Raw genomic sequence first — 21,271 nt, forward strand, 5'->3', positions numbered from 1 at the left:
TCAGAAGATCCAAGGCCAACTGCCCTCAACCCATGACCTTGAACTGGTCATTTTCTCATGATAGTGCTTTCACTACATATTTCACAGGGTTGCTGGGAGGAAAGTGCTTTGGAAACTACAAAATACTATACAGATGTCGTAATTAGAAGCATCCATCGATTTAATCACACCACTTTATACTCTTTAAGTTTTTGAAAATCAGAAATTAATTTAGGGCTCATGTAATTATGATCATCTCAGTTGACATTTATATAGCGTTTTGCCATTATAAAGTGTTTTAGATACACGAATTTGATCCAACAGCCCTGAGAGACAGATAGTGAGAGCATCTTAATCCCCATTTTACCGAGGCTCCAAGGCGTGAAATGATTTGCCTGGTAGCTGAGGGTGGAGCCCAGGCCTCCCAGCCCCAAGTCCTGTGACCTTCCATTAACAGGGCCTCTCAAAGTTCAACAATCTGGGCGAGAACTCAAGTCACTCTCCATCCGTATCTATGATAAAGGTTCATCACCTGGGGCATAATGCCCTAGAAACAAAGGACTACTGGGAAAACCAACATACAAAACATGTTGAACCCTCTGTGAACATTAAGCTTCAAAGTAGAACACAGAGAATCTAAATAATTTTGGATAATAAAATGAGCTCTGAAACAAAAAAGGTTTTGGGCTGGGAAGCCACAGCCCTCAGAGGGGACAGACCTGATTAACTTTCAAATACAGAGCACCTTATTTTTATCCTTTTAACTGAAAAGAGCTGTTCTTTTGGTTAGTGCAGAAGCTAAATTATTTTCCCTGAACATCAAGAGACTGGAGTACTAATGATAATAATATACTGAGCAGGACATCATGGTACATTTTCAGTGATATCCTATTAGACTTTGAAGCAGGGGAGGGAGGGGTTAGTTGTTTGTTAAAACTCTTCTCACTTGGTTGAAAATGTTGAAAACAAATCTCTATTAGTGGACTCTCAAAACCACAAAACATCAACACTGGAAAGAACATTAGAGGCCACCTAGTCCAACCTCATTTTACAAAGGAAGGAAATGAGGCTCAGAGAGTGAAAGGGACATACTTGCCCAAAGTCCCACAGCTCTTCTAGCCACCATCACCACACATCTGATGCTCTAGAAATGTCTTTTTTGAAGAACAGGCCACACAGCTCTTCCTCCTGGGCACTTGTGCCTCTCCTGACAAGGAGCCAGCCCCAGCCCAGAAGATCTAAGGCCCTTCTTACTGAACATCAAAGGCCCAGGTAGCCCTATGCTCTGCCAGTCCCCTGGTTTCTGCCAGTTCCCTAGCTGATGGTAAATCTACATTCCCCAAACGAGGAGAAGGGAGCAGAGAAAAGATAACTGTGAACCACAAAACACTTAAGGAAACCACACTTTGTGTGTAGCTGGAGCATGCCTGGTTCAGTGGAGTCAGAAAGTGCTGGGGAAGAGATCCAGGGCACAGGCCACAACTCATTTCCCCTCTTTTATCCTCAATTTCCTTATCTATAAAATGGGGCTAACAATATTTGCACTATTTGAGCAGCTGGAATGAGTTTTGGACCTGGAGTCAGGAAACCAGTCAGGAAACCTTGCCTCAGGAACTCACCAGCTATGTGACCCTGGGAATGCCTATCTGCCTCAGTTTCCTCTTCTATAAAATGAGGATAACAAAAACACCTACCTCCCAGAGTTGTTATGAGGATAAAATGAGCTCAAATTTGTAAAACGCTCTGCAAACTTTAAAGCACTACGTAAATGCTAGCTATCATTTACCTTGTAGAAGTATTAAAAGGATCAAAGGAGAAAACTGTATCAGCTACAAATTTGTCATCATCATCATTATTAGTACAGAACAGAAACTGGAATCTGGATGGAACGGTTTACAATAGGCAGGGCTTTGTTTGGGCTTGAAGCTCAGACCACCCCAATCTCTCATTGGCAGTGTCCTCACAAGGCATCCTGTGTACCCCAGCAAGGGGCGCTCATTCCATAAATCCATCAGCTGCATTCTGGAAGGCTGTGGGTGGCAGAGGGGGAGCTGTACTTGATGGAACTATCATTTCAGTTCTTTATGGTCCACTAATTCACCTGTCAGCTTTATTAGTGCCCAATAATGTGTTTAATCCCCCAAACCTTTCCCTAGTGGTTGGGAAGGCGGTAAGAACAAAATCCCATCTGGTCACTGATGGGCAACAAGCCCCCAAAGCACTTGGTCTGTGCCCCAGCGACCACTCCCCATCACCTTGCAGGCAGGCGAAGCCCGGCTGCCAAAAAAGACCTGAGCTGCTGATATTGTAATTGCAGCAAGCAGTGCAAAATACTACCCAGTTTCACCAAGACCTCATCATCCAGATTTCTACCCACTGGCTATTTATACACTTAAACTTTTTTCTCCCTTTGAGCAAATAAATATCTCTGTTTCCCAGGCACCCAGCAGCTTTCCTCAGCGAGCCATGGCAGAGCCCAGCTGAATGAAATAAGTGCCTGGGCTCTCGGTGGCTGCTTCTCCTCGAAAGTATTTGTTTATCTAGACCCAATCACAGCTCCCCTATCTGTGTAATGACTTCCTCCCAGCAGCCAGAGAGATTACCCACACCACTGATCACTTTATTACTTCATAATGGCTGTTTATTTACTTTACTGCAGCAGTAACACGGAGGGATAAAGCCTTTCACAGCTGGGCAAACTCACCATACTCCTTCCGCAGGTGGTCTGGAATGTGGGGCTCATAACCTTCCTTCTCGGGCACCTCCACAAAATCCACTTCATCTTCATCGGAGTCGGAGTCGGCATCTAAGGCTCGCCTCTAGGGAAAGAAACGCACTATAAGCACAGACAAAAACTCATTTGGGGCCACTTCAAGTGAAAATATTTCTCTACCAAAAGGGGGGAGGGCGGGTATCTATGAAACACCACACCCCACCTCAGTAAATTCATTTATAACTCAAGTTTTCTCCCTATGACTGGAGGACAAGTCATTATCCATTGCTGGACTATATTTCAAAATATTATCTCCCAAACCATCCTGAATCCTTAAAATCTTTCCCTAAAATGTGAGCTTTAAGGATTCTCCCTTAAAATATGTCATTTGCCAATCCAAAACCAGTCTAAAAGGAAATAGAAAGCAGGCCTATCAAAATAGCAGTCAGCTCCAAGAGCCGGCCTTCCAGGCGAGCCCACAGCTTTCTTTGTTGATGTCTTTGCTGTCAGGATTGTATAAAATAATCACTGTTTCACAGGACAAACTGATGGACAGAAAGAAAGAGGACAGAAGAATGGGGGATTTAATGCTGATAAAAGCAAGGAAATTCAGCCTGGTTTCAATGTATTTTTACTCTATCAATCCTTCCCTCTTTTCTTAAAAGCATGAAACTTAAGAGGAGCTGAAAATTCTCAGGAGTCCATGTTCTTCAGGCTTGAAAAATTTATAAAACCTATTATTGCAAAAAACATTAACCAGGCCAAATCGAACATTTTTAATTTCTTTCAGGTACAGTATATACAGTATGTGGTAACCACGTACACAATGAATACCAAATACACCATTCAAGAACAAACTACACTTCTTGAAACCAAGGCAACACTAACCTTGCTAGATACATTTTAATATTACTTGGCCGTTAGTTTAAAATGTTCTCCTTTTGAATAGCTTTAAATAAAAATAACTCATCTAAGTCACCATACCAACTTGCAAAATGAAACTGTAATCCCAGTGAACGCTAGCTAGTACCAAACTGGCTGCCTGTCAATGAGGAACATTCATGGCCAAATTCTACCTAAATGCCTGAAACCCTACCAGTCCCCCAGGCCACAGAAGTCTCAGAATGGTGATGGTTTCACATTTAATTTGCTTTCCCCCTTTTCTGCAGAACGAAAGAATTCTGCTTACTCCATTTTATTAAAAAGCAACAGAAATCAGCATGTGTTTATATTGTCTGCTCTTTTTCTGGAAATCAAAACCAAGCTACAGACTGAGAGTCAAGCTGAGGGGCACTCCTCACAGGGAACAAACGCGAAAGCCAGGTGAGCATGATGACTTCAGGGTCCCTGTTCCTTTCCAAATAGGTCTTTAGCACGGATATCTATATAAACCACTGGGTATATGAAGAAGAGGGGAGAGGGAGAGGAATATGATTTCCCCCGGCAGCAGTGTCATACCAACTCAATTCACTAATCTAATCATGTGTCACAGCAGCATAGGCTGTGATACTGCAGTTTAAAAGAAAAAGAAAAAAAAGATAGAAATCTAGAGTGGGGAAAAAAAACCAAACTCCTAACCCAGTAACCTACACCAGCACTGCATCACTTCTTGATCAGCAGTTCTTATGGACAAGAGTCAAAGCCCCTCTCCAGCTCTGCAGGCGGCAGTTTTCTCAATTGCCACTGTGACCTACTACTGTTTTTAAAGAGATCAACAGATGTACACAATAATTGTGGAAAGTTAATTCAACATTCCCTTCTACAGAATCCCCTCCCAGAAAGATACTTGCTTAAAGGGGGGGGGGCGGGAAGAAAGAAAAGAGCTCTTTAATAAATATCCCAGAAGACACAAGGTTTGGGGAGTGTCCACATCAAACAGGTTTTTATTCCCCCTATTTCCCCTTCACTGTAAATTCCTTCAACAACCATGACTAAAACCACCCCTGCTGTTTATGATAAATAGGCCTCAAAATTGAAATCCCTCTGCTGAAGCACTGCTTTCCTCTTCCTTACACAGAGAGAAAGAAAGGGTCACCAGGCTGTGTGAAGTATTTGAAAGCTACATATTTTGCTTCTGACTACAAGCATCTCTCCCTGGCCACAGAAAGGAAACTAGTCCTTCAATTCTGCCTGAAGTATATGGGATAAAAACCTATCCAAGGTGCCACACTTGGGCAACAGGAATGTCAGATAGCACACCACTATCAAAAACCTGCCAAATTATTGGCCAAGGACAAGTGTCCGTTTCCAAAGTCCAGATACAGAACAGCTCCCAGTGTACTCCAGGAAAGCAAAGTACTGTATTTGGGGCTTTTGCTCCAAGCCAGATGGGGCTGCAAAGATTTCCATCATTTAAACTCAGTGAGTCAAGTCTATGGAGCAAGAGATTAAAAGCATGAGGGAAGCCAACGGCTGTGTCTCATTATCACGAAGCTTAGGTAATTCCCATCTTCATTTTGTCAGGCATTTCTGGCCCAAGCATAAATATCCATAGAAAATTTAAAAAATGTAATTGGGAAAAAAAACACAAATTCCCCCATCTATATAGCGGCATCATTTTTATATTTCCAAGAAACAAACCAAAAAACCCAACCAAGAAAACAGAGAAACATTCCCAGTGTTGATGTATCCCTATACTTTTAAAAGGCAAGCTATTAAAGCTATGCACTAAAGGTCCTAGCTTTTAAAAACTTGGTTGTGTTTCCCAAATAAAAGCTCTACTCAAGCTTCTCTGGAAGATGATAATGAGAGGCATCTCAGGATGCTCAGAGATTTGAGCTCCCTTTTTTCTATTGGAAGAGTACAGATCAATGAAGCCCAAGCCACAAGTGTTCCAATAACCACACAAACTAGCCTAAGTTCAATGGTATCCACAACTTTAGGCCATCCTTCCTTAGTTCTCAGAGTCTAGCCTCACAGCTAGGACTGAATTTAAGACACATTATTAGCATGCTAATTTCACATAATGAGAGCATCCCCAGACTGGTATGTTAGCTCCAGCATTCAGCCTGGCAGGGATACTGAATGCCCAGGGTATACCTGTCTAAGACACTCCTAAGCCTATGAAAATCTCTCCTGAGGAAAGGCCTAATCAGATGCAAATTCACTTTGTTTAGGTCCAATCTGTGAGCTGTGCATTTAGGGGCTAGAGGAAACATTAATCATTGGAAACTGTAATTTTTGTTATCAGTCTAACACTAATCAAAAGAGAAACCTGTCACTACCGCTGACCTGTGAAACGTCCCAATTATACTCTTCGGAAATGACAGGAGCACTTAACTTCCTCACTGAGTAAATGACGACGATCAATCAAGTCTGAATAACAATGAGCCACGGAGCTGAAAATTATTTTTTGTATAGAATCTACCCAGGAATTTATGAAAGGTGAAAAGCAACCCAAGGTTTTAGGGGCATTATGGCTCCCAGCTAGTGCAGTGCATATCAAACACTAAACAGAATTTATGTGTTTTAATTTTCTAAAAGGTAGATGTGGACTTGGTGCTACAATGCATAACATATAATGCCAGATTTTAAATATGGGGGTCATTTTCATAAAATATTATGCTTATTGTTTGTACCCTTGAATTTCACTGGGGACTTTGATTAAATTTCTATTTTCTGGAAAATATTTAACTGCTTAGCTAACTAGTAGGAATTAAGCCTTCTTTTCCTCATTGAAAATGTTTATTTGGGCGGCTAAATCAGAAATCTGGGCCTCCTTTTTGTTCTGAAATTAAAAATGATGAGGCTGGGCTCCCAAGCCCAGATGTCTACAAATAAGTATGTTCATTAAGTCATTTTTTTAAAAATACAAAAGCACAACTGATTATCTTTTCTATAGCAAAACAATTCCACTTCTCCTAAAAGGATATTTGTTTAGGAACTCAGCTAGCCTCTTATGCTCTTCCTCCAGAGTTAAACACACATTTTTTCACCTTCATTTTTTTTAACAAGTTAAAAGTAAGGCAATGTATTCCATCTAAATAAATTTGGAATTAAGAGTGTTCACTACTTCTGTTCCAAAGAGTCAAATTATAAATTTTATCTTTCTCAAGCTAAATATCTAACCTTACCATACAACTGTAATACATAAGTTATGCTTTCATATAAAATACAATAAAATTATAACTCAAGGAAAGGTGGCTATTATCTTTGTTAACAACAGTAGTGAATGAGAACTCAATGGTGAGTCTTGACCTCTCATTGCCATGCAAACTAAAAATACTATATGAACTTTGCAACCCAGAGAGGCAATGTGGGATAATGGAGACCCTTTGGAGAGATGGAATGGAAGTGAATCAGTAAAAAATCTCCACTTGACCATTTTTAAACATTTTATTCTTAAGGCAACAAATAAATGGCTCAAGAGGATCACATGATTTAGAGTAATGGTTCTCAAAGTATGGTCTGAGGACTCCTGAAGGTCCTTGAGACTCTGTCATGGAATCCTCAAGGTCAAAACTATTTTCATAAAAATACTAAGACATTATTTACCTATTAAAATATTTCTCTCTTTTCCAACTACAAATCTGTGTAAGGTCAGATTTTCTTCACATACATCAACCAAAACAACCTATCACAACAGAATGAATGCAGAAGTAGATATGAGAATCGAGACATAGCCAGACATTAAAGAGATTTGCAAAAATATGTAAAGCAATGTCACTCTTCTCACTAAATTTTTGTTTTTGGAAAATGGTTGTTTTCCATTTAAATGTTATTTATGTTAACATGTAATTAGCTTATCACTATTGTTTTAAATGAATTAATAAACATTTTTAAATATCAGTTTCAACTTCCAGTATGGCAAATATTGATAGATGAAACCCACATAAACAAAACTCTTTGGGGTCCTCAATAATTTTTAAGAGTGTAAAGAAGTCCTAAAACCAAAAAATTTGAGAACTGTTGATTAATAGCATTTAAAAGGGTTTATAGAGATCTTAATCCAAACTCTTCACTTTACAGATAGGGAAACTGAGGCCCACAGAAGTGAAAGGAACTCTCTGGAGTCACTCAGCTAGCAAGTGGCAGGGCCAACATTTGAAGCCAGGTGTCCCGACTAAAAGTCCAGTTGTTTTTTCACCATACCTGAAAAAGTTGTTATACGATTGGAAGTCTTCTTTTTGAGTCTCAAATCTAGTTGAGGACACTGGTGAGGAGTGATATGAACCAAGCAGAAACTTCATTAAAAAACACCCAGAACTGATACACAGGGCACACTTCCAGAAGAAGACCTTGGCCAGATGGGCCAAAAGAGAAACCCTGTGTCTGATGGAAATGACCTTCAGAACAACCTTCTAAGAATTAAGTCTTCTGAAGAGCAGTTTCCCCAAGAGCAGACTGCTTTCAACTCACCTGAGAGCTGAGTTCTCAAATCATGATTCCAAAAGATGAATAAATAAAACTCTTTTAAAAACAAAACAGCAACAGTCTTTCCCTCACTCTATCCTCCCTCCTCCCCACTCCCCTTTCAAAAATATGTGTTTGAAGAAAATGAAATCATTCATATTTCAGTCTGCACTGTCATTTCTGGGGAAGAATGAGGATGGCAGAGGAATACTCAGGAACAGGTAGGTGTGGCAGGGATCTTTGAGGGCACACCCAAGAAGTGCTGACAGAAGCCTTTGCTGGCCAATCAAACGCTTCCCCTCCTAATGTCTGTTAGTAAAACAGGAACCACGCACGACAGAGCACACAATTGTGATGGGATTTCCTCCTCCTCCTTTTTCTTTTTTCTTTTTTTTTTTTTTAAATTTTAAGTGTTTGAGTGGAGCCCAGAGTGACGGCATCTCATTAAAGTCAAGCACACAATTAATGGCGACGGCTCTCACTCACCCAAAATTAACGCGGCACCAACACAAGCACAAACAGGGCCGCACACAGACCTAACTCACAAGGGAGAGATGAAGAAGTGTCCTTGCTTCTTGCCCTGGTTTTATACAAATTGATTCTTACCCACAGTTAAAAGGATTTAGAAAAATGAGCCCCTGCAATCATAATTAAACAAGCAATAAAGCTGCGAAAATATACAATGCAATCAGTTTACAGAACTCGATGCAGTGAGAACGCTAATTATTTGAGAGGGAAAGAGAGAGAAGGAGCAGAGGCAGTACAGAAGGAAGCCATATCTACTGACTGGAGCCTCCCGCTGGCTGGAAACTACAGCTGGACCATTAAATAAATTTTGTACGGTCTAATTAACTTGCTTCGCAATCTCAATTACTTTTCACCCAAGAAATCACTTTTGTTCAGTTTTATGTGTGTCTGTTTCCCTTTTTTAAAAAAAAATGATGTAAGGCATCCTCAGACAAGTGAACTCTAAACTTCATTTGTCTTTCAGCCGGCTTGATGGCTATGCATTTAAAAACCCATTCTATCTTATAAACTAAAAATTAAATGTACTCAGCTGTGATGGTCGCCATTGCATCTGCTATTTATATGCTAATACCCTCCCTGGAAGATCTTGCAAATTATTCCACCATGCCAATATCTCATGTGCATCTATTCAGAGCCAACTAAACATTTTTTTTTTCCTAGAGGACAGAAGATTTTGGCCAAGGGACCATAATACTTAGCACAGGGGAACCCATTTAAAGAGGCAGCTGGCTGTTGGGTGAAGATATTTTGTATAAAATAAAAATATGCATGGAATTGCAGTCAGGTCTTTTTAAATGAGCATAGCTTGAGCTTCATAAATCCAATCATATATTTACATTACCTGAGTACAAATCTTTCAAAACAAAAACCTAGAAAGAGATGCATTTTACAGAAAAATACCTTCTCGGTTTACATACTCTAAACAGAGTGGGAAAAAAAGATTTCTATCTTAATATTGAAATTTTTTAAGATTACAGGTGGCAATAGTTTTTTTCCCCCCTTTCAAAAAGATGATACTATTCCAAGCTAAACTAGAAACAAGATTTTTAACAAAAAGCAAGACTGGATGATGCATGATTATGTAATTTATATCATACGGCAAAAGGGTCTTTTTTATCTGCCTAGGTAAAAAACCTTTCTCATTTGCATTATTTCAACAAAAAAATACATGAGGACACTATAGCAATATTCTAGAACCTCCCTTTTGTACAACTTCCTATTGCCCAGATGTTAGGAGGCTATTTCCAAAAGCAGCTGATAGGCAGGGACCTAGCAGGTGCCCTGCAGTTAGTACTTCACAGTCTAAGCTTGTTAAATTGAATAGAATTAAAAGGAAATACAGTAGAAAGGGCTGAAGATTTGGGTTCAAATCTCTGTTTTGCTATTTAGTAGCTGCGAGCATGGGTAAGTCCTTTCATCTACATGGACCTCAACTTCTTTATCTGAAAAACAAGGGTGCTGAATTACAGTATGGGTTCTTAACCTGGGGTCCATGGACCCCCAAGGGGTCCTGTGGATAGATTTCAGGAAGTCTATGAACTTGGACGGGAAAAAAATTACATCTTTATTTTCACTCATCTTTAGCTAAAATTTAGCACTTCCATCAATTTACAATTCATTTTTAAATACATTATTCTGGGGCCAGACTGTAATCCAAGCTAACAGCCCTGAGGCTGGCAGGATCTCTTGAGCTCGGGAGTTTTGAGCTACAATGGGCTAAGCCTATCAGGTTTCTGCATGAAGTTTGTTATTAATATAGTCAGCCTTCAGGAAAAGGAAATCATCAGGTTGCCTAAAGAAGGGCAGACTGGTCCAGGTCAGAAAATGAGGTCATAGCTCTCACGCCTATTAGAATGGAAGTAAGCCTATGAGTAGCCCCTGCACTTCTAGCCTGGGCAAGAGAAGAAGATCCAAGCTCCAAAAACAAAACAACACAGTCTGAGGAGTCCACAGGTTTCACTAGACTTCTAAATAGGTAGAGGACACAAAAAAGGGTTAAGAACCCCTGAACTAGATGGTATATTTCTTCTAGCTCTAAATTTCTGATTGCTATTATTAATCCTCTGGTCTAGAGCTAAAGTAAAGTACAACAATATTGAGCCAATGACATACAGAGCTGTCAAATTCACCAACAACCCACCAAACTCAAGTGTGGCCCAAACCAGATTAAAATGTAATTGGGAAATGTTTAACAAATTAAATTTTAAAAAATAACACAACATAAATAATGTTAATTTGTTGTCTTCTAAGGATCCATTTCTATTTGAGTTTGACACCACCGCTTACAATATCTCAAGGCTATATGCTCAATGCTAATACCCAGAAAGGCTAAATGTAGCTACATACATTAACCCTTTCTGTTTTCAGGTAAATACAATGGCAATGCTGCAAGCTGAGTAGCCTATGACTGCTGTGGTTAAAAAAAAAAAATCCATCCCCTGGTGGCCAGGCGCCAGGGGATGAATGACATCACCCTTAGCTACACTGATCTTCAGGTTAGAGACATACAGTATGTTGCAGAGTCTGAGACTCCAGGGTTACCTTCCACCTACACTGAGGTGTCCAAAGAAGACTTTAGTCCAGTTACAAGAGTCATTCTGGTAGGTCTATAGAGACACAGCCTTACACACGATGAAGCAATTTGGCAAAGTATAAAGTCCACTGGGCTCAGCATTGGAAAGCCTGGGTATGAGGGCCACTCCAGCCACACCCTTGCTATAAGAACAGTTTCCTCATCTGTAAAATGGGGAGAAGAATACTTGCCCTATTTACCTCCCAGGGTTACGGTGAGAACTAAATGAGATAATGGATAAGAAAATACTACATAAATATGGGCTATTACAAGTCAGTTGATCTGTTATCTAGTTTTATAAACACAAATTAGCACAATATTGTAAGTTCTATGTAGGAAATACAGTTTATTTTGCTATGTAATTTGCTTACAAAGTGTGTCTTGTGTAGTGGCCACAGAACTAGTTACTGCTGAACACTGAACGGCCTAAAAGCAGTGGTACATTAGAAAAATAGGCCAAGTTATCACTTGGGTTAGTTGAACTTTACATAAAACTAACATCATATTCAATGGAGTGTGTAATAGTTTCTTAGTTAGAGCAACCTAAGATCTCAAAATCTAATAACTCTTATTCACCTCCCTCCAAGTGTTACAGCTCCCCACAGTCAGCTAACTTTGGGTTATGTTGTTCAGTGTACAGGAAAAAAAAGAAACCAATGTCTAGGGACTTGGGTTCATGCTGCTAAATTATTTTAAATGAAAATTTTACATTGAAGATATTTGCACACATGTATTGTGGGAAGGGGCTGGCTGTCTTGCATCAGTGTGTCTTATCAAACACACCTGCTCACATGAATAAAACCACTGCCAAGCGTGTCATTGCAAGTGCTTAATGCAGGCTTTTTGATTTTGATGATGATAAGGATGTTCTTCAAATAAAACGGCACTTAGCAAGAATAATCAACACTAACACTCAAGAGCTAGTGGGCGTACGACTCAATGGATTTATTTTTAACTTTGTGATTTTAATAGTTATTTTCTCTGGTCCTTAACCTTCCTTTGTTCAGTCTGTCATTTATCTAATGTCCATCAATAATAAGAACTCTAGTCCCTTGGATTTACATACAGCTTTGAATATCTACAAATCACTTTACTTATAAAATTCTGGAAGTTTGGTAACAGGAAAACTGTCATCTTAGTTTTACAATAAGGAAACCAAGGACCAGAACAGACAACTTGCTTGTAGCTACATGGTGGGAGAGGGTTGGAGCCAAGATTTGAATCTATCTGACAACTCCCAGCCCAGATTTATCTCCAATACATTGGGCTGCTCCTTTGTGCAAGGTACTGTCCTAGGTACCGTGCTAGGTACTAAAGGGAATATGAAGCATGGGCCCAAGAGCCTACAATTTTGTAGGGCTGACAAAAAATATACATGAAAAGTTAAAAAACAATACCCAGAAATGTATGATACAAGCCAAAAAATGAGAGAGAGAGAGAGAGAGAGAGAGAGAGAGATAAGCGTAAAGGTGTTATATTTCATTTTATCCTAATATTTCCTTTTCTTGGACTTTTTCACTATAGAAAGCCAGGTAGAATACAACCACACCTTCAAAAACTTTTTTCTTAGACCCTAACTCAATACCTTTCACATGTTGTCTGTTGTTCAGTTATTTCAGTCATGCCCAACTCTTCATGACCCCGTTTAGGGTTTTCTTGGCAGAGATCCTGGAGAGGTTTGCCATTTCCTTCTTCAGCTCATTTTACAGATGAGGAAACTAAGGCAAACAGGGTTAAATGACTTGCCCAGGATCACACAGTTCCTAAGTGTCTGAGGCCAGAGTTGAACTCATAAAGATGAGTCTTCCTGACTCTAGGCCTGGCACTCCACCACCTAATTGCTCCAACCTTGCACATAGTAGGTACTTAATAAATGTTCTTTCTTGTTGTTGTTGTTATTCTAACTAAATTTCAGTAGCAGTAAAACTGTGGTCTCACTTATCCAAGTCATCCTGTAAGATTATCCCAGTGAATAGGTTGCCAACTTGTCCCATCTACTAACTGGCCCACACCACACGTGGTGGAATACATTTAGCAGGGAAAACATTTTTAAACACAACACTCTCTGTTCTCTTCTTCCTTTATCCCATATTTCATTTTCTTACCATCACTGGTCTAGAGAGAGGACAAAGGGCCAATAAAAAGGCAAAAATACATATTGATTTCAAATGGATTAGTTCCTACTTCTATGAATGAGTTAATATATTTCCACTGCTAAATTTGTTGCTGCTTCATCAACCCCACATTTGGTACTCTTTTCCAATTAAGTAAAATCATTTTAAAGTTCAAAAAAACTATTACTGCTACTATAAAAATGGACTGATGCTTAAAATGAATTTTTCTAACTTATTGATTATAAGAATATTCAACTATTACTAATTGCACAACATAAACTAATTGGTAACCATAACTGCATAATTAAGCAAGTGGTGATTTATAAGTTTTCAAAGGAATATTATCATTTTAACTGAGAGAACAAGCATGGATTACACCTCTTTCAAAGTTGAAATGGCAAATTATTTGGCCAAGACTAAGTTAGGATCCCTATTTGTTTATTTATGCCACATACCTGCATACTCTCAAAAGGACTTGCTCTCCCTGGGTGCATTTTCCCCATCTGTAAAGTAAAGGGGTTGAATCAGATGATCTCTAAGGTCCCTACCAGCTCCCACATGCTACGATTATATGCCTTAAGGCGATTATTAAAGAACACACAGCAAAAAATAAGTAAACTGAACTATATATCTCTCTAACAAATTGAACCACAACAAAAAAGAAAGGCTATTACCTAAGAACTAATGCCAATGGAAAAGAAGAAATACAGACACAGAGTAAAATCTCATTTGTTCCCATCTATATCATCCTCGAAATAAAAGGACACGTTCACAAATGCACATGTGCTCTAAAATAATATAATGAACAAAAAATGTACAATTTTTTTTCTCCTCAGTCTTGAATTATTTTTTGGTAACCATAATATACAAGTTGTTGTAGTCTTTTACATATTTGTCAAAAGTTTTAAAACATTTAAATTACACATTATCAAATTAATGTTTAAAGCTAAGTCTGTTCTACAGAGTTAACGACGCTGATCCCCTGTTAAATGAGGAAACACTTGAGCAAATGACTTAAACCACTCTGTAAATTTTATTTGAAAATTAGTCAAGAACTCATTCATAATTTTTAATTAAAACAGCTATAATTAACATCAACATTCATTAACATTAGCCCACATCTGCCCTCTGTACACACCATTACAGATGCTTGAGTATTATCTGGTCCAGATCTTTTTCTACTTAAACAGCTTCCCCCTAGGCTACAAGGCAGGACTCCATCATTTACCACCACTCTCTGTCACAATACAAGCTATACCCAAGTCACAAGATAAAATGTGGCACACTCACCTACAGTTGGAATTTCCAACCAACTATGTGAATTCCCTCAACCTACACATTTGTTCTCCTTCTATCTCTCAGGTCTATAAGAGCTAACCTGAGCAAAATTGCTTGGATTTCAGATCCAGTTCCTATTTTTATCAGCTTGTCAGAAAGCATCTGGAAAAGAGTCACTTATATGACAGAGGAGGGGAGCTTTTCCCACTAACTATTAGTTCTAGTACCAACCAAATCAAAATAAGTCCAACCTGACAGACAACTTTGACCAAGGAGCACTCAAAGACCATGAAACCATTTTCTAACTAAATGCTGTAACACATCATTTCAATCTCTCTTGACAAATTCTAAAACTAATAACTCAAAATAAGTGGCCTCTCTCTCTGTGTTAATCTATGTAAGTCACTAAGGCCCTGGGTTTAAAGGGGAAGAGGGAACTAAGCACACCAGATCTAACTGTTCATTGAATGAGCAGCTCTGGCTGTTCCAATTTGCCATGAGCCATCTACAGAGTTACGGGAGTACTAAGGATGCCCATCTCCTTACTTAAAGAGTCATCTTGATGAGCCACTGATCACACCTTGCAGTCACACCAATTCCCTCCTGTATAAGTAGCCTCAACCTCAGTGCACTACACTCAGAAAACTGTGCTAACACAATTTCTTTAACCAGAGAGGTAAGTTAGCATGTCCCAAAAATTTGCTTAAAATGAAGATGAATCATGTCACATTCAATAACTAATCCATCAGGATATATGAAACAGCAGGCAAGCAGGTGAAAAAGAAATACTATGTTCTTCCTTTTACCTTTTAGTTAGATTTTTGGCAGATTTTGTGTTGGTGAGAAAATGTGAAAGTTCAATCTCAAAACTGGAAGAGACTTCCAAAACCCTCTAATCTAACCCCTCCCTGAATATGAACTCCATGCCCCATGCCCCAAGCATTCCTCACAAGTGGTGGGGGGGTTATCTTTTATTAGCAGTGTAGGTAGTATTAAAAAGACAAAAAGGATTTAGAAATAGGCTAGGAAAAATATTAGAATTTCAGATTCTTCTTTACCTGCACATTGACTAAGATTTTATTCATCTCCATTACCAATTAATTTATAACTGAATTATATATGATTACATATAATTTCAATGTAATAAGAGCCTAAGCCAGAAAGAAATGGATAATATTGTTTCAAAAAAAGGAAACAGTTAACTGACTGACATATGTTTAAACCTAAATATATAAGTAATTTATTGACAGCCCACAATGTCTTGTCTTCGTTGGCCTGGTTTTCTAAAGCTATTGGTTTCCCAGAAAAGAAAAATACTTAAAAGGGACAACATGATGCATTATTCTGCAGAAGTTGCAGGATGTATCATAACTAAAAGAACAGGAGAGAGCCTTCTTTCGGAAATATAAATTAACTGACGAGGAGAAAAGGTGCTGCCTCCACAGTCTAACAGGCCATTCCTGCAAAGACTACTATCCTGTGTATTTCACTAGGGTAATCAAAAGAAAGCAAATCTGAGGGATTGTTAGTAATAATCTAACACTGGTATTCATTAACTTTAAAATCATATCAGAATATTCCTAGCCTAGAAAACATATACAGGCATTCTCTGAGCTGTGCACACCTGACTTATTAATACTGTATATAGGACCAACTGATTATATGTTGCCTCTCCCTTCTCCTATGCATCCTGAACAATAACCAAGCCATTCTGGCACTTCGTAAATGACATATGGAACTGGATAAGCCAATATGTCTTCCCTACCATCACCGTTCTTCTCTCTTGTCGGCTATCTTTTACTGCTCAAAGCAGAATTAAATGATTCTTTGTGCAACTTTTTTCCTGAAGAAAACACACCCCTTTGAACTCCCTTCCCCACCTTCCCACAACCTCACACTGATATCTCGCCTTCAGGAAACTCTCTCTCAGTACTCTATTTGTGAACCAAAACATTAACCTGATCATTGTTGACATGCATAAGAATAATGCTAGTGATACAAGGAAAAAGATACCACTAAATTTTAAAGCTAAATAAGACAGGGGCAGCTAGGTGGCGCAGTGGATAGAGCACCGGCCCTGGATTCAGGAGGACCTAAATTCAAATCCAATCTCAGACCAGACACTTGACATAAACACTTACTAGCTGTGTGACCCTGGTTAAGTTACTTAACCCCAATTGCTCGGCAAAAAAAAAAGCTAAATAAATAAATTAAAATAATAATTAATGATTTTAAAATTAAAATAATGAAAAAGAAAATATTATTTTCTTATTTTGTTTAATTATTAATATTCCAAATATTGCATTTATTCATTGCAAACATACAGTTTGCAAATGACTCATAGGTCAATAGAAGGAAGTATGGTAGAAATATAAGTAGGATGAAGCATATTAAGAGCTTAAGAAGAGAAGAAACCCCTGGAATATTTATGACCAGAAAAGGAGGTGGGCAAATCATCTAGAGAAACTGAGGGATAACAGATGGTGAGACCAAGCCTTGAACTTGTATACACAAAGTTTTTCAAGAACAATGGGAAAGCCTGCAGTGACTAGACAGATGTAGGTGCTTTCTTGCCATCCCTCTGTGGATTAGCTCTCATTTCTGCTTTCTGTATCCGGTTTTTACACAGTTGTTTGCATGTTATCTTCCCTAGACTGTGACCTCCTTGAGGGCAGGAACTGCCTTTTGCCTTTCTTTGTATCCCCAGTACTTAGCTCACTGTCTGGCATATAGTAAAAGTTCTTATTAAATGCATGTTGACTTTCAGGAGAATTTGTGAAGGACTTCTGCAAAGACAGATAAAAATTACTGAGTCTAAGAAGGAACAGATGGTTGGTGATTTACACTGGTAAAAGAAATAACTCACACTGGGGAGAGCACAGACCCACTAAAATACTGAAGAATATAATATTCACATGTATGCAGCACATTAAAGTCTGCAAAGTGTTTTGCTCCCAATGACACTGTGAGGTAGGAAGTATGAGAAAAGAACAGGAAATGGGGATCAGAAAGGTTGACTTGCAGAGATTCACAGAGCTAACATATGGAAGACTGAGGATTTGAATCCAGGCCCCCTATGTCAATCCAGCACTTCTTCCACCATATCACATTTTAGCAACATCATGGGTTAAATAGCATTTGGTGGGGTACACTTCCCATGGAAATGTGTATTTTCACCTCACAACTACTAACTGTCCAATGAACTTGGGAGGGTTGCCTGCACTACACTGCTCACAAGGCATTTGGAAGCAGCATTAGCAGCAAGAGCAGTGATGAAAGCAACATGTATTGCACGGCTATTTACATGCAAAATACAATCTGCTCTGATCAGTCTGGTTGATATCAGAAATGGAAATGTTCTGCTACTACATGTAATTTTTTCTGGCCTTTAAATAGTGAAAACTGGAAGATGTTGGCAGAAGTGGAGATCTTTATTCAAATGACTTTCAGCTATGTCACCGAAGTCAAATCATAGTTTTGGCTTTGGAATCGATCTGGCAGTCCTAGGTAGATACAGTTTAAGATAAATGATAACACAGATATGTATTAAAATTAATTCATTACCTAAGTAAGCTAAACCTATACATTATAAGCAAGTTAGGAGAAAAGTTATAAGACTTTAATCCCACAAATGGCTGGTCAAATGACAATGGAAATTTTTTTTGTCATTAATATATTATAAAAAGATTTAATAATAGAAGAGGGAAACAAAGGATGGGAAGGGAACAAGCATTTATTAAGTACCTACTATGTGCCAGGCACTAAGTGCTTTACAAACATTATTTCTATTGATCCTCACAATAACCTTGAGAGGCAAGTGCTATTATTATTCCCATTTTATAGCTAAGAAAAATGAGGCAAACAGCAGATAAGTGACTTGCCCAGGGTCATACAGCTAGGAAGTATCTGAGGTTGAATTTGAACCCAGGTCTTCCACAGCACCACCAGAAGCCTCCATGGATAGAGGTGAACTCATAGGCATGCTGTTTCTATGGAATGGCAGATGGGATGCCTACACAGCTGCCCTCTGACGAGCAGGCATGCCATTCCTGAAAGAAGAGAGCAATGGATGAAATACTGCCAGAGCCAAGGCTCAGGGTCAATAAGGTGCATCAAGTTGTAGGGCAGTGGGGAAAGTGCTAGACGTGAATACTCACTTTGCCACATGGGATCTCCAATAATGGGGCATTCACTACCTCAGGAGGCAAAGCATCCTTCTTTGGACAACTGTGCTTTTCCTTACACTGAGCTGAAATCAGCCTAACAGTAACTTTCCCATAGACAAAGTAACTTATAATCCATTAATTCATTTGGTCCTCAGAACAGCCCTATGTTATAGGCGGGATAGGGTTTATCTCCATTTTAAAAAATAATTTAAATGAAGTTCAGAGAAGTTAAGCCACTTAACCATAGTGGCACAGCTAGGGTTCAAAATCAGGTCCTCTGAGTCCAAGCTTGGGGCACATTCATTCAAGCATTTATGAAGCACCTACCACGTGTCAGGAACTGTGGCTAGGTTCTGGGGCACAGACACAAAAGTAAAGCAGTCTCTATGTACACATTACTTACATTCAACTGGTAAGAAACACAACACAGATAAATAAATACAAAACATAAACTGTACAAAGTAAATATCAAATGATTTGGGAAAAGCAAGGTGCTAGCACATGGGGGATCAGAAGAGGCCAGGCTGGAGCTAAGCCCGGTAGGAAGCTGGTTATTATTCTAGGAGGCCAGGATGAGGAAGGAGTACGTTGCTTGTATGGGCAGACAGGACAGCCTGCACGGAAGGCATCACAGCGATGCGTGATGAGATGTCTTATAATAATGGGGTACACAAGTAGGTCAATTTGACTGGAGCATAGAATATGTAAAAAGGAATAGTATGTATTAAGCTGCAGTGAGGCTGTAAAGGACTTTAAATGCCAAATGGGGGAGTTTACATTTTATCCCCAGGAAGCTTCTCTCAGGCACCATCATCTTGGCATCCTTCATCTAGCTTAGCACAGGGCCTTGCACACAGCAGGTGCTAAATGCCACTCTGCTCAAAACTAAGGCTGGTCTTCTTAGAGGATTGCCCTGTGAAGTATCTGAGCTCAAAGGATCTTATGGGTTACATGAGCTTCACCCACATTTCTCCAGCTCTGCCAGAGAAAGCAGATCATCACCAATAAAGTACCCTTGCTGAGAAATCAAAATGATTGTTCTGATGACTGCTAGGACCTTCTAGAGAAGAGATCCATTCTTATCAGAAAAGTACATTTATTCCCAAAAAAACTTATGCCATTTTGAAAACCTTCCAGAAGCAGGAAAAAAACATTTTCTGTTTTGCCAACTTCTAAAGGCACATCAACTGGGAATTTAGCACTGTTGATGGCAAAAGCTTCTTTCAGACTAGCCTCAATCTTAACTTTCTCAAAGGACTGATGTAACTGGTCCTCTGAGGTTATTTACAGTATCATGAAATGGCTTCCAGTATAGCCTCACTTCAAAAAATGATACAGAAATCTGAGTTCATTATTCTTATTCTAATTACTAATTATTACTACTACTCTGCCTTATTAGACTGATAGAACCATTCATAAGATGGTAAATCTGGAAGGAACCTTAGAGTTAACTTAGCCTAGCCTCCTTACTATATTTCACACATGTGGAAACTGAGGCAAAGAGTAGGTAAGTGATTTGATCAAGGTTACAAAGTTCATTAGCAGCAGAGCTGAGGCTAGAATTCAGGTCTCCTGAATCCCCTCATATGGTTTCTTCATGGTCCCCTTAATGAGTTTATAGGGGAACACTTCCAATTTTTAAACGGACCCAGAAGCATATCTTTTCCAACAACAGTAACCAGTGTGCTTTCCTGAAAGGCATACTAAAATGACTAGCATTTATACCATATTTTGAAGGTTTGCAAAGCACTCAACATGTATTGGCTGGCTCATTTCATCCTGTCAACAATCCTATGAGATAAGTTTGATTATTGTCCCCATTTTACAGATAAGGGAACTGAAACAGAGAAGGTAAGTGACTTGCTGAGGGTTACACAGCTAATGTCCCACGCAGGATCTAAACTCAGGCCTTCCTGTCACAAGGCCAAAACTCCATCTACTGTGCCACTGATCTGTCTAGTAAATTCAGAGTCAAAGAACCTTCTTCTGAATGGAGGTTCTGCTACTAACTCCCTTTTGACCTTGCAATGTATGCAGCCACAACCTCTCTGAGCCTCACTTTCCTGAGCTATCAAACAAAACAGAAAGGCTGGAATGGATGATCTCTAAGGTCCTTCTCAGCTCCTCTAGTTTTCCCAAAGCTCAACCCCAAGAGTACAATGGGATTCACAGGAGGAATTAGTAGGGACACGTGGCTAGCTCCAAAATCAAGCACACTTTGGATGGAACTGCTTTCTCATCCTGGAAGCTACTTCTGCCCCTTTGGCCTTCTCAGTCCAGAAGGTTTTTCCAACTTGGCAGTCCCCTCCTCCCAGAACCTCCATTTTGAGGAAGTGCCCAGGCCAGCCATCTTTCCCTCCTTTCTGCTTCAGACTCTCTGGAGGTCACTACCAGGGTCCACTATGAGTAACTTCTCCTTCCCCTCTCTGCCTTTCATCTCCCTTTTTGGTGTTATCTTCCTCCATTAGAATATAAGCTCCTTGAGGGCAGGCATTACCTTTCTTTTTCCCTGTATTTGTATTCTCAGCACTTAGCATAGTGCCTGGCACACAGTAATCACTTAATAAAT

At 39.3% G+C, this 21,271-nt stretch overlaps 1 protein-coding gene across 1 annotated transcript in view; it reads right to left on the reverse strand.

Moving 5' to 3' along the window:
* The window catches only part of UVSSA (UV stimulated scaffold protein A), a 101,895-nt gene that overhangs the window by 46,927 nt on the left and 33,697 nt on the right, over positions 1-21,271 (reverse strand). The window contains exon 8 of the mRNA XM_020992249.2: positions 2,684-2,798. Coding sequence (XP_020847908.1) covers positions 2,684-2,798 — 115 coding nt within the window. The remainder of the gene's footprint in view (positions 1-2,683; positions 2,799-21,271) is intronic.

The sequence above is a fragment of the Phascolarctos cinereus genome, unplaced genomic scaffold, assembly GCF_003287225.1.
Source record: "Phascolarctos cinereus isolate Bilbo 61053 unplaced genomic scaffold, phaCin_HiC Scaffold_9;HRSCAF=440, whole genome shotgun sequence".
Taxonomy (NCBI): Eukaryota; Metazoa; Chordata; class Mammalia; order Diprotodontia; family Phascolarctidae; genus Phascolarctos; species Phascolarctos cinereus.